Genomic DNA, 10,851 nt, shown 5'->3' with positions numbered 1-10,851 from the left:
TGTCTCCGCCCGCCATCGGTGTCTCGGCGCTCGGCGCGGCGGGCGGGGCGGTCGATGTGAGCGGGCTCTCCGGCACCGGCCATTTCCCGCCGGCCCGGCCCGGCCCGGCCCGCTGAGCGCGGGGGCGGCGGGTCCCGTCCTGGGCCTGCCCCGCGCTTCCCGCTCTCCCCTCCAGGCTTCTCCCCCGGGCACAGAGCCGCGGCACGCACCGGCCATGCCTCCCAAATTCAAGCGGCACCTGAACGACGACGAGGTGACGGGCTCGGTGAAGAGCGAGCGGGTGAGTGCCTCTCTGTGCTGCGGCTCGCCGGGCTCGGTGCCCACGGCGGGGCCCTGGCCGGCTCTGTGCCGCAGCCCTCAGCCGCGGGGCCCAGGCCTCACGCGGGCCGTGGGGGCTGTCCGAGCGCCAGCCCCGCTCCGTGTGGGGCGCAGCAGCCCCGGTACGGCTCTTTTGGGAACCTGTTGCGGCTCCTTCATGCCGCATCCACGGCCAGGGCATGCCGGTGTGCTCCTGCCCTTCCGCAGAGCCTGGCAGGGACACGGCCTGGCTCTGCTGCCCACGTTGGCTGAAGGAGCTGAGTGAAGTCACCCTGTCCATTACAGCTGATTTGTTCTCCTGTCACCACGGTCCCTTCACTCCCAGGCTTTGAGTACAGGTCCCAGCAGCTGCCTGGTTTGGATGAAGTGGATTTAACCTGCTGGGGTCAAGCTCGCTTTAGGCTGTGGTCGGAAGCGCTGCTGCAGCTCCCGACAGCTGCCAGCGAGACCGGGCGCCCCAGCTGCCCCGAGCAGGCTGCTCCTCCCTTGGGGGAAGCAGTGGCTGGAACTATTGCACGGTGTTGTAGGTTTGCTTGAGTTGACTGAGCAAGTGTGACAGGATGGAAATGTAGGTGAGCTGCACCATCAGAGCATCAGGCCAGGTGGGAGCCCAGATCCATGCATGGGAAAGCAGCAACTGTTGCTGCCCAAGGACCATCTGCTGGGTCCCTGGGCCCACAGCTTTAGTGTGTCACCTCCCACTCCTGATTGTTTTTGACCCTAAGCAGAAATGGTTGTGTCTGGAACATTCAGGTTTCTGTGGGATTGTGGGGTTCCCCTTAAAAATCAGGTTTTGGATCCTCTCCTGGAGTGTAGTGGATCAGCAAAGGGGAGTCCCGGGGAGCCCTTTGGGGTGAAACAGAGGAGCTGCCAGACTGCTCTGCCCTCCAGCCCAAGGTTTCCTTGTGGTCATCCCTTTTACAATCGGTGCCATCAGATGGTGGAGAAACCTCATCCTCCAAATCGAGTGGATCTGATTTCCCGTGTGGATGGAACAGCCTGGGGTGTCTGTGGGTGATCTGATGCTTTTGGGTGCAGGGCTGGGGATTGTCCCTTGAGCAGAGAGGGTCTTCCTGCAGTCAGAGGATGCTGATTGCATCCTAAGAGCTGGAAACGTGGGTGTGAAATGGTGGTTGCTTATTAATGAAATGGTTTTTCTGTGTTTGCAGAGGAACCTGCTGGAGGAAGACTCAGATGAAGAGGAAGACTTTTTCTTGTGAGTTGGAATGCAGTGTCATACCTGCCTGCAGCTCTGAGACTGGGGGCTTGGGAATGAAAACCTTTGTTTCCTTTGGGATGTGCTTCCAGAGCCTTGGCCTTGAGCATGAATTAATAGGTGTGACCTTTTGTAAGAGTGAGGTGTCCCATGGATCCTAAGACGTGGGAGGGACTGATGGGAGGTATGGAAACAATTCTCTGTGCACAATGTTTTGGTTCTCTCCTCAGATCTTTTGGGTCTGGTTTAAAAACATGTTTTCATTGTACCTCCTGTCCTGATTCTCTTTTCTGCCTGCAGGAGGAAGCCGTTTGGACCCAGGAATGACAAGATCAGGCAGTAAGTTGTTGTTTGTTAGTGTCATAGAGATAATGATTTATTCTGTCACTGGGAGCTCCTGCTGCTGTCTTGTCAGATTATTTCTGTGTAGTTCATATGAACATTCCTTGTGCCTGTGTTCTTCTAACTGACCTGTCCTACCCCATGTGTCCACAGCTAAAGGAAATCTTAGCTTTGATGCAGCCTGTCAAGAAATTGTGTGTTCAGAGAGGTAAAGGGATAACATTACATCACAGTAGCTTATTGGAGTTTCTGAAGCCCTGCCTGTGTTCTGGTGGTGACCTGTTCCATGATTTTGTGAGGCTCTTTATCTACAGCATTAACCCTGAATTTTAACCTTTTCTAGCATCATTTTTTGATTTTTGAGGCTTTTGTTACCTCATCCTGTAACATGCTCCTTAATGTTTCAAGAAAGTAAGTGGTCAGGAACACACCAGACCGTGGGGTTTGGGCAGCAGCTGGTGCTCTGGCATCCTCTTCTCCAGCTAAAAACCTAATATAGGTGACCTGGAGATGAGCAGTGACTCACTGGGGTCAAAGCTGCTGGAAAACAGGAAACCATTACAGCTGGAGGAGGAGTGGGGCAAGAAGGAAGGAGTGATCACTCTGGATCCTCCTCCCATCGAGTCATTTCCTGGATGAAGCTCGTTCAGGGCTCCAGTTTTTCCTGTGAAGGATGTGGTGGTGGTACTTAATCACAAGTGTGGGCTTACTCACAGATCTCTGGTCTGTGTTCCTTTGCTGATGTGTGTGGAGCCAGGACAGAGATCTGTGTGGGGACTGCTGCCTGGGCATTGTTCAGGCTGTTCATTGTTTGCAGCTCTTGGTTAGGGATTTTTTCCATGCCAGGAAGAAGCCAGCACAGCTCTGGGGTGACTCACTGCCACCATCAGCATTAGGCTGTGCTTGTTATCTTGAGGGTGAAGGACACTTGAGCTGCACAAGAGGCAGAGCACAGGTGGCTGCACCCTGAGTTTTTAGGGCATCTCTGTTCCCCCCAGAGTGTGGGGATGCTGCTGGTAGGGAGGAACTGCTCTTTGGAGTAAGCCAGTGTGGATGGAGCTTCCCTTCTGGGGCATGATCTGGAGGGAGTGAGAAGGCTGAGAACTGGGTGTATGAGGGGGTCTCACCTCCACAGAAAGGTAGAGATGGGGTAGTGTCCATCCTTCAGCCTCCTCTGCTGGACAGCACCTGCAGTGTCTGCTGTGCTCCCTGTTGGGAGAACACAGGAGCTCTTCTCTTGCCTGTCTCAGCCTGGCAGAAAGGAGCAGTGCCTTAGGTAGAGGAGGACAGGGCACCTGTGAAAAGGAAGAAAAGTGAAAGGAGCATTTAGCCAGGAGCTGGTGGGTCCAGAGGTGTGATGTGACTAATGGCCTACACAGGAGGCTTGTCCATTGCCAGGGATTGCCTGGATACAGTGGATGTGGCACGGAATATGTCCCTTGGGCTATCAAGGGGTACACCTATGGAGCATCTAGAGCATCTGTTACTAACCAGAATTTATTTTCTGCTCTCATCAGCATTGATTGCTTTGTTTAATAAGCACTTACACCATGCAGTCATCACTTCTTGTCATGGAGATCACTGTGAAGTTTCTGATCAGTTCAGCCCTTGTGCTGTAGGGATCAATACCTGTTCTCATAGTGACTCAGTTTTCTTTGTTTCAACAAAGAAAGGGTTGGGTTGCTGCTGAAAAACTGTAAGGAAAGACATTTTAAGGAGGAATTGGAGCATTTGGAGAGCTGAGGCATAGCTGGGCAAAGCTGGAGAGGCCATGGAAGTGTGAGGCTGGAGGAATGAAGTGTGAAGATGGGAGTAAAAGGAAACTGGGTGGAGGATTGGGCAGAGGAAAAAGTGAAGGGATTATGGGAGCAAAGGTGTGGAACATGTTAAACGTGAGGGGCAAGACTGGAAAGTTTTCCTCATTGTCCTTGGCAGGAAAGGGGGATGGATTGGGTCAGGGTGGAGTTTGGCAGCAGAGACCCTCAAGGCTGGCTCAGCTGTGGGGAACACTGCTAACCTTGTAGGGGAAGGAGGTGAGTGGCAGTCAGCAAGAGTGACAGGAGGAAGTGTCAGTCCCCTTCAAGCTGAGCTTTGTCCTGGTGTGTCTGGAGGCTGCTTGGTTGGGGTGGACTCTCCTCTGGTAGTTGAGAGTCCACGTGGGTCCCTTTGAGGCCTCCCATGCCCAGGGTGGGCTGGAGCTGAAGCACAGCTTTTGAAGGGCTTTTATCCTTTTCCCCAAAGGCACAAAGAACAGGTAAGGGAGAGCTGTTCTCCTTTCTCTGCCTTTGCTTTGAGGCTTTGGAAGAAGTGCTGAATGTGTGCATGAGAGTCTTTTCAAGGGAAGCTGGGATGTTCATCTTCCAGCTGGATTTCTTTATTTTGGAAAAGGAGCTTCTCATCACAGACCATCTTTTCAAAATTTCTGCTAAAATCAGCCCCTTTTCTGCACTGTTTGACTCACTTTACTGCTGATGTTTGTGCTTTCAGGGAACTGTGCCATTGGGTCCTTGTTCGTGCTGCTGCTGAGGCTCAGCACAGTGCTGGGGTTCCCCAGGAGCCTCTTGGTCTCTGTGAATCCCCCATGGTGCAGCTCTGGGGGTCAGCATTGCCAGCCCCAGTGGCTCTGGCTGGCTGCAGGCCCTGAGCAGGGGGAAGGTTTGGGGAATGGTTTGAACTCTTGAGGCAGGAGCTGACTGCAGCTTCCCAGGGCTCATTGCAGGTTGTGCAGTGAACCCCCACCACAGTCCAGGCTTTCATCTGAAGGTGATACCAAGACCAGGTTGACAGGTATCATTGTTGGATATAATCCTTTCAGTGACTGAAAGGCCTCAGGGAGGCATAGACTGCTGCTTTCCTCCCAGCTGGGACTAAGCAGCACCTTCAATCCACGGCTTTGTGGTGGGGTTCAGCACTGTTACCCCGTTTGTTGGGGGCAGCAGGGCTCTCTGCAGAGAGCTGGGGAGTGCTCTGCAGCCTCCTGCCTGTGTACCCTCCATCTGCCTTGGCTCTTCCTCCTGTTCCCTCTTCCCTGGGTGGCTGCCACAACCAGGGGTGTTTGGGTGGAATGTGCACCAAAATACACACTGTTAATATCACTGGGGTGGAAAACTGGAGTGTCATGCTGGCTGCAAACCCCAGCTTGGAGACAAGCAGCAGCCTTGGGCAGCACAGCCCTGGTGTGTGCACAGGCTGTTTACAGTGTCTGGAGAATGCAGCACTGTTGTTAGCCCAGCACCCTGACCAGCCCAGGCAGGTTTTCAGTACCTAACCCAGGCTGGCCATAATGGAAAGGCTTATCCCTCCCACTCTGGAACAGCAGAGCACAAGAAGAGAGGAGTCTAAAGCAAGCTGAGTGCCACTGGATCTCGTTGCTTTGATGCTGTACACTTGCTGTCCTTGTTAAAAGCATCAGACTTGCAGTAATTAGTAAGAAAGAAGGTCGTGGGAGACATATTTCATGTTTTTGTCTTGCTCCCTTTCCTGGCAGATATTTATTCCACTTTATTTCTCTTGGAAATCTGGCAGGAGTAAAGCACATGAAGTGTATGTGTCAAAAGCCCGTAGCTCCCCAACAGGAAATACACTTTGTATTAGAGGACTCATTCCCTCTTGCCAAATAAAGCAAGAAAATATTTTCTTCTTGATGTGACTTGAGTTTCCTACCTCAAGCATGCCAGACTAGTGGGAAATTTTGAATTTGTTCTGAACCTACTGGGCTAATACAGGCTGAGCATTTTTCAGCCCCCTCCTGGAGAGGCAGCAGTGAAGGGTGGGAGAGAGCAGAAAGAAAGGTCTGGTTAAGGTGCTGTGTGGAGGTCTGAATTTCCCTGGCTTGGCCTCTTCATTGCTTTGTTTTGTTTATTTTTTCCCCAGATGGCCAACTGTGCTACCCAAATGCATTTGTGTTCCATAGGAGTTAGCACCTCAACATTTGTGGCAGTTTATAAGCCTTGATTTCTTTGGCCTCCATTCTTCATCTGTGAAATGCTTTGTTCTCTTGGGGACAGCTGTCAGCTTGCCCAGGGTTTGGCCAGGTAACAAGGCCCCTTAGCATTTTGCCAGCAGCTCAAGTGAGAAGAGACAGGAAGCTGAGAAGCAGCTTGGGCAGTAAGGGTCTGTGCTCCATAGCTGTCCCCCAAGTGCTGTTAACCACCACAGCAGCTTGAAGTTACCAGCCTGTGTTGCCTCCAGCACTTTGGGGTGCCCCAGGACTGCAGCAGCCCCCCTCAGGGCCCTGCCCTGCACTGGCAAGGACACAGGTGGTGTTGCATTGCTGTGCAAGTTCCTAGATGCATTGTAACCTTGTGTGCTCCCACTTGTTAGTTGTACCAGGATAACTTGGTGACAAATCTGTTGTGGGAGGAAATCTCTCTATTTTCAAGCCAGAAAATTATTTTAGAAACATTTACATACTGTAACTGTAGACTCCTGCGTGTGAAGCCCATGTTTGAGGCTTAGAGGTTTTGCCAAGTTGGCTCATCTGGGGTAGCAGATGTTGGTGCTTTTCCTCTCGCCCCAAGCTGTAGCTGCATTGCTGGCAGCTCCAAGCTGGGACTTGTGCCAATGTAAGGAAAGCCCCTTGCAGAACGTGCCTGCTTGTCACCCAGTGCCCAGGGAAGGGCCATGGGCTGTGTGTCCTGTGTGGGGTGGACATTGGCTCCCCTGGGCACTGCCGTGTGTTTCCTGTCCGCATCCTCAGTGCCACCTTCTGAGCTTTGCCAACAGCTCTGCCATTCACCTCGGGCTTTGTAAAGCAAACAGGGGATCAGAGCAGACTCCTGGGCACAGGGCAGCTCCTGTGAGAGGTCTTTGGGGATTGTCTGTGCCCTTCCCCTCCAGACAAGGAGCTCCTGGCACTGTGGAAGGCGGGAGCTGCCACCACATGGTGTAGGTGGGTTCAGAGATGCTGCTCCCACAGACTGAGATGCAGCAGAGAAGGCGGGTTCCTTTCTTATGCTGTCCTAAATAAAGCAAATTTTTACATGTGCTGCTGGAGTCCAGCATGTGCCTTATCACAGCTGTTGAGTCAGAAATTTCAGAGGAGTTGCTTGGCTCTTCTAGCTCAGGAAGCCACAGTGCAGTGGTGCTGAGGAACTCAACCTGCAAGACTAAGATGGGAAACCCCTTCATATTTAGAGATGTGGAACTCTTCCTAGAGCTTTCTGGGGAGGAAAATGCCTTTTAATGACTATTCTCACCTGTATTTGGAACAGTAAGCAAATGTGAGCAAGTATTGTGACCACTATTGCTGGTTGCAGCTGCTCCTCATCAGCACAGGTCTCTGCTTGGTGAGAGGTATGTAGCTGGTAGAGAAACATGTCAGTGTGAACCTGTGTCTCTAAGTAATTAATTAATTAGAGGCATGGTGGCGAGGACAGAGCCCTGTTTCTGGTTCTGCAGTGCCCCAGTGACTGGCCTTGAGTCTGTGTTGGCTCCAGTTTCGTGGGCCTTGGGGGAGGATACGCTGTTTCTCTCTGGAGCTATTTCTGTTTTGTTGCCTCCAAGATCCTGCTGTTGCTGTTGCCTTTCTGGGAACGGCATGTCTCAAACAATGTATTATCCCCCAGGCCTCAAGAAAATCCTCATTTCTATCTCCAGGAAAACAAACGCGTATTAGCTCCAAAATACAAACCAGAATGGAGCAGTACTTTTCCACCAGGAAAATTTTTCTCTCTTGCCAGTGTATTTTTTTTTCTGGAGTGAATAAATACATTTTTAATAACCCTACGGGTGTGATTTAGGCTGCTGTTCACTGAAGGCTACCCACAGAGTTGCATAACCTAGGAGAAGATTAATTATAACTTGGTTTAGTTCATATCAGCCATTTCCTTGCTATCCTCTTGATGCCCCTGGCCGAGTGGGTTTAATTTAGTAACTCGGTTCCTGGAGGAGGGAACTGATTTAATTTTACCTCAATTTATTGAGCAAAGGTGTGATGTGGAGTCCTATGAAATGTAGAAAGATAAGGTATGGTTTTTATACTTCTTCTTTCCCCTTTGAGAGCACTTCTGTAGCAGAGGTGCCCACCAACAGCAATTAGTGCCTTTTCATACTGCATTTCTGTTAAAGGTGCTAGAGAGGGTGTCCCACTTCTGCTGACTTCCCAGTCCTCTCTCTGAGCCCCTTGTGTTCCCTTGCCCTTCCTGGGATTGCCAGAGATCCACCCCACACCATGCCATGCCTCTGGGCTTTCTCTGCATCCCATCCAGCTCTTTCCACTGTTGTGCCCTTTCATTTCTGTGGGTGAGCTCTCAGATCCCACCAGGCTGGGCAGCCCTGGTGCTCAATCCTGCCTCTCACGCTGCCTTTGCCCCTCCCCAGTGTGCAGAACCAGGTGGATGAAGTCATCGATGTCATGCAGGAGAACATCACCAAGGTGATCGAAAGGGGCGAGCGGCTGGACGACCTGCAGGATAAATCAGGTGTGATGTCAAACTCAGCTCTGCTGGCCTGCTTCCCTGGCTGCTGGGCTGGCTTAACCTGCTTCAGTTCTGGAAGCACCTCGTGTTAGACCTGGGATTACATTTCTGTCCTTGCTGAGAGTGGTGTTGCTCAGCCTTGGGCTGCAGATCTGACTTTCTGCTGACTCTCTCTCCAACTTTACCTGCTGCCCTGTGCAGAGGCATTAGTTTGGAGGTGTCTGGTTGCTGGGATCTAGTTGGTCCTTCAAGTGAAGGTAGATTGGTCTGTCTTCTGGCACTGTCCACTGGCTTGCAGAGCATGCTCCTGTCCTCAGAGAGCAGCCAGTACAGAGGGAGCACAGTGGGACCTGTGTGTGCTCTGCTGAAGGGCATCACATTGACTCTGCTGTGGCTTTGGTGAATCATGCTGTGGTTGGGTCTTTTACTGCATGAACTTAGTGGAGTTAGAAGAGGTGAGTGGGTGCTGTGACAGTGTGTGCACCACTGAGCTGACTCTTTTCTTTCCTTTAACAGACAGTTTATCAGACAATGCAGCAGCTTTTAGCAAAAGAGCCAAGCATCTCCGGAGACAGATGTGGTGGCGAGACTGTAAGGTGAGCAAGAAGGGCAACGGGCAGGGCTGGGGTTGTGGAAGGGTGGTGACCTGCCTGCCCCTGGGAGGAGGTGGAGCAGCTCTGCTTCCCAGCTGGAAGCACGCTGGGAGCAAAGGCCTCCTGTCAGGTTGAGGCTCCCTGTGTCAGGTGCCTGTGTGCTGCTCTTGCAGATGAAGGCGATCATAGCGATGGTGGTGCTCATTCTCCTGCTCGTCATCATTGGTGAGTAGCTCCACGTCAGCCCAGCCATGGCAGGGACATCTGGGTGGCACTCCATGCTGGGAGTGACACCGTGGTGCTGTTGTCCCTGAGGGACAGCACCTGAGCCATCCCTGGGCTCCACTGTGCCTTAAGTCACCATAAGGGGTGCAGAGCATTCTGTGCTCCTGTTCCACACAGAGGAGCAAGCTCCAGCCAAGCCCTGCTGACTGTGACCAGAGAAAGCCAGCAGTGCCCTGCCAGCCTTGTACTGACCCAGGCTTGGCACTGACTGATCCCAAGGCAGGTGGGAGTACATGGGAAAGTTTCAGGCTAGAGCAATGTCTTCCAGAAACATGGAAAAGTTTCAGGCTAGAGCAATGTCTTCCAGAAACATCTCTACATGTATCAGCCACCTTGCAGTGAGCCTGCTGTGTACAAATGCTCTTCCCCAAAGTTTATGTGCTGCCTAATTTCCATTGAGTAGCTGTTGTGGCTTTGCCATTGGTCCCTTCCCCTGCTCTCTGCCATACCTGGAGCTCCCCAGAGCAGGGGTGTCACTGTTTTTCCTAGCAAACAGCTGAGAATGACCAGAGCATGTTTCTTCCAGGCAGGAATAATTGATCCCTCTGCCTCACAATGACATGCTCCAGGGATCCAGGCAGTCCAGCATGGCAGTGCAGCTCTTGTGTGCCACTGGCTCTGGAGGGTTTTCCTCCCACTGAAGACTCCAGGGGCAGCTCTGTAACTGTTCTTGTTCCTTCAGCAAAGCCCTTGTGTCCTGTTGTCCTTCTAACACACAGCCCGCGGTGGGAGAGGCAAAGCTGGCAGCAGGGTTGAGAGAGAGACTGATGGAAAATCCCATCTGGTTTAGTTTTGGGAAGCTGGAAGGAGATGAAGGTAGCAGGATGTGTTGTCTAGCATGTGTGCAGACAGCAGATTGCTTCAGCTGGGAGCCCACTTCTGCTTGCAGCTGCTGGGTTTGTCACTGCAGAGATGGGGGGACTCCCTGGCCGGGGCAGCTGTGTGCTCAGAGCTGCTTTCTTTGTGTTTTGCAGTGCCCATAGTGCTGAAGTACCGATCCTGACAGGCAGCTGGAGGCTTCGGGGAGCTGCCTCTGGGATATCCCATCTGCTGTGTAATTTAAGTGAGATATCTGTATATAACCTGGAAGTTGTTTTCTCTCCTGGGAGCAGGAGGTGGTGGCAAGCAGCCAGCTCTAAGGGAGTGTTTGAAGAACTACCAAACAACCCTTTTCCAGTCAAGTACCTGTCTTGCTGTCAGGCTTTTTTTTATAACACAAGATTCAGATCCCAGTTCCACGTGTTTTGTGGAATTCTGGGTCTCTGGTTTGGGTTTGGAGCTGGCTACTTGCCCCTACAGTCTATCTGTATATATGGTTGAGTTGTAATATTAATAATAATTATAATAATAATATGGTTTGAGCAGCTCCCTGCTGCCTGCTGTGGAAGGCAGAGGGGACTCTGAATCAGAGAAGAGGAGGGAATAAATGTCTGAAGGGAAATATGCCATTATAGGGAACTGATTCTTTTGAGGACAACTGCAAGGGTGTTGTTTTTCTCTTGTTCAAAAAGAAAAAAAAAAAAGAAAAGAGAAAAAGTGAAATTAGGTTTTACAATCCAGAAGACTTTCTGGTCCTGCCATGGGAATGCACAAGCTCAGTGTTTTCAGTATTGCTGCTTACAGCTGTGACTAAAGACATTCCAGTAAACCTATTTTTGACTGTACATGTGGAGTTTTT

General features: G+C 51.6%; 1 protein-coding gene across 1 annotated transcript; it reads left to right on the top strand.

Annotated features, from left to right (window-relative positions):
- Window positions 1-34: 34 nt before the first annotated feature.
- Window positions 35-10,837, top strand: VAMP4 (vesicle associated membrane protein 4). The gene is made up of 7 exons (XM_064427555.1): window positions 35-280; window positions 1,488-1,534; window positions 1,835-1,873; window positions 8,198-8,298; window positions 8,812-8,891; window positions 9,062-9,113; window positions 10,148-10,837. Exons 1-7 carry the CDS (start codon window positions 215-217, stop codon window positions 10,174-10,176), a joined length of 414 nt encoding a protein of 137 aa, XP_064283625.1. The 5' UTR covers window positions 35-214; the 3' UTR covers window positions 10,177-10,837.
- The last annotated feature ends 14 nt before the right edge of the window (window positions 10,838-10,851 follow it).

This window comes from Passer domesticus, chromosome 7, assembly GCF_036417665.1.
Source record: "Passer domesticus isolate bPasDom1 chromosome 7, bPasDom1.hap1, whole genome shotgun sequence".
Classification (NCBI taxonomy): Eukaryota; Metazoa; Chordata; class Aves; order Passeriformes; family Passeridae; genus Passer; species Passer domesticus.
Note: the sequence above shows the minus strand (reverse complement) of the source record. Positions and strands in the feature narration are given on the sequence as shown.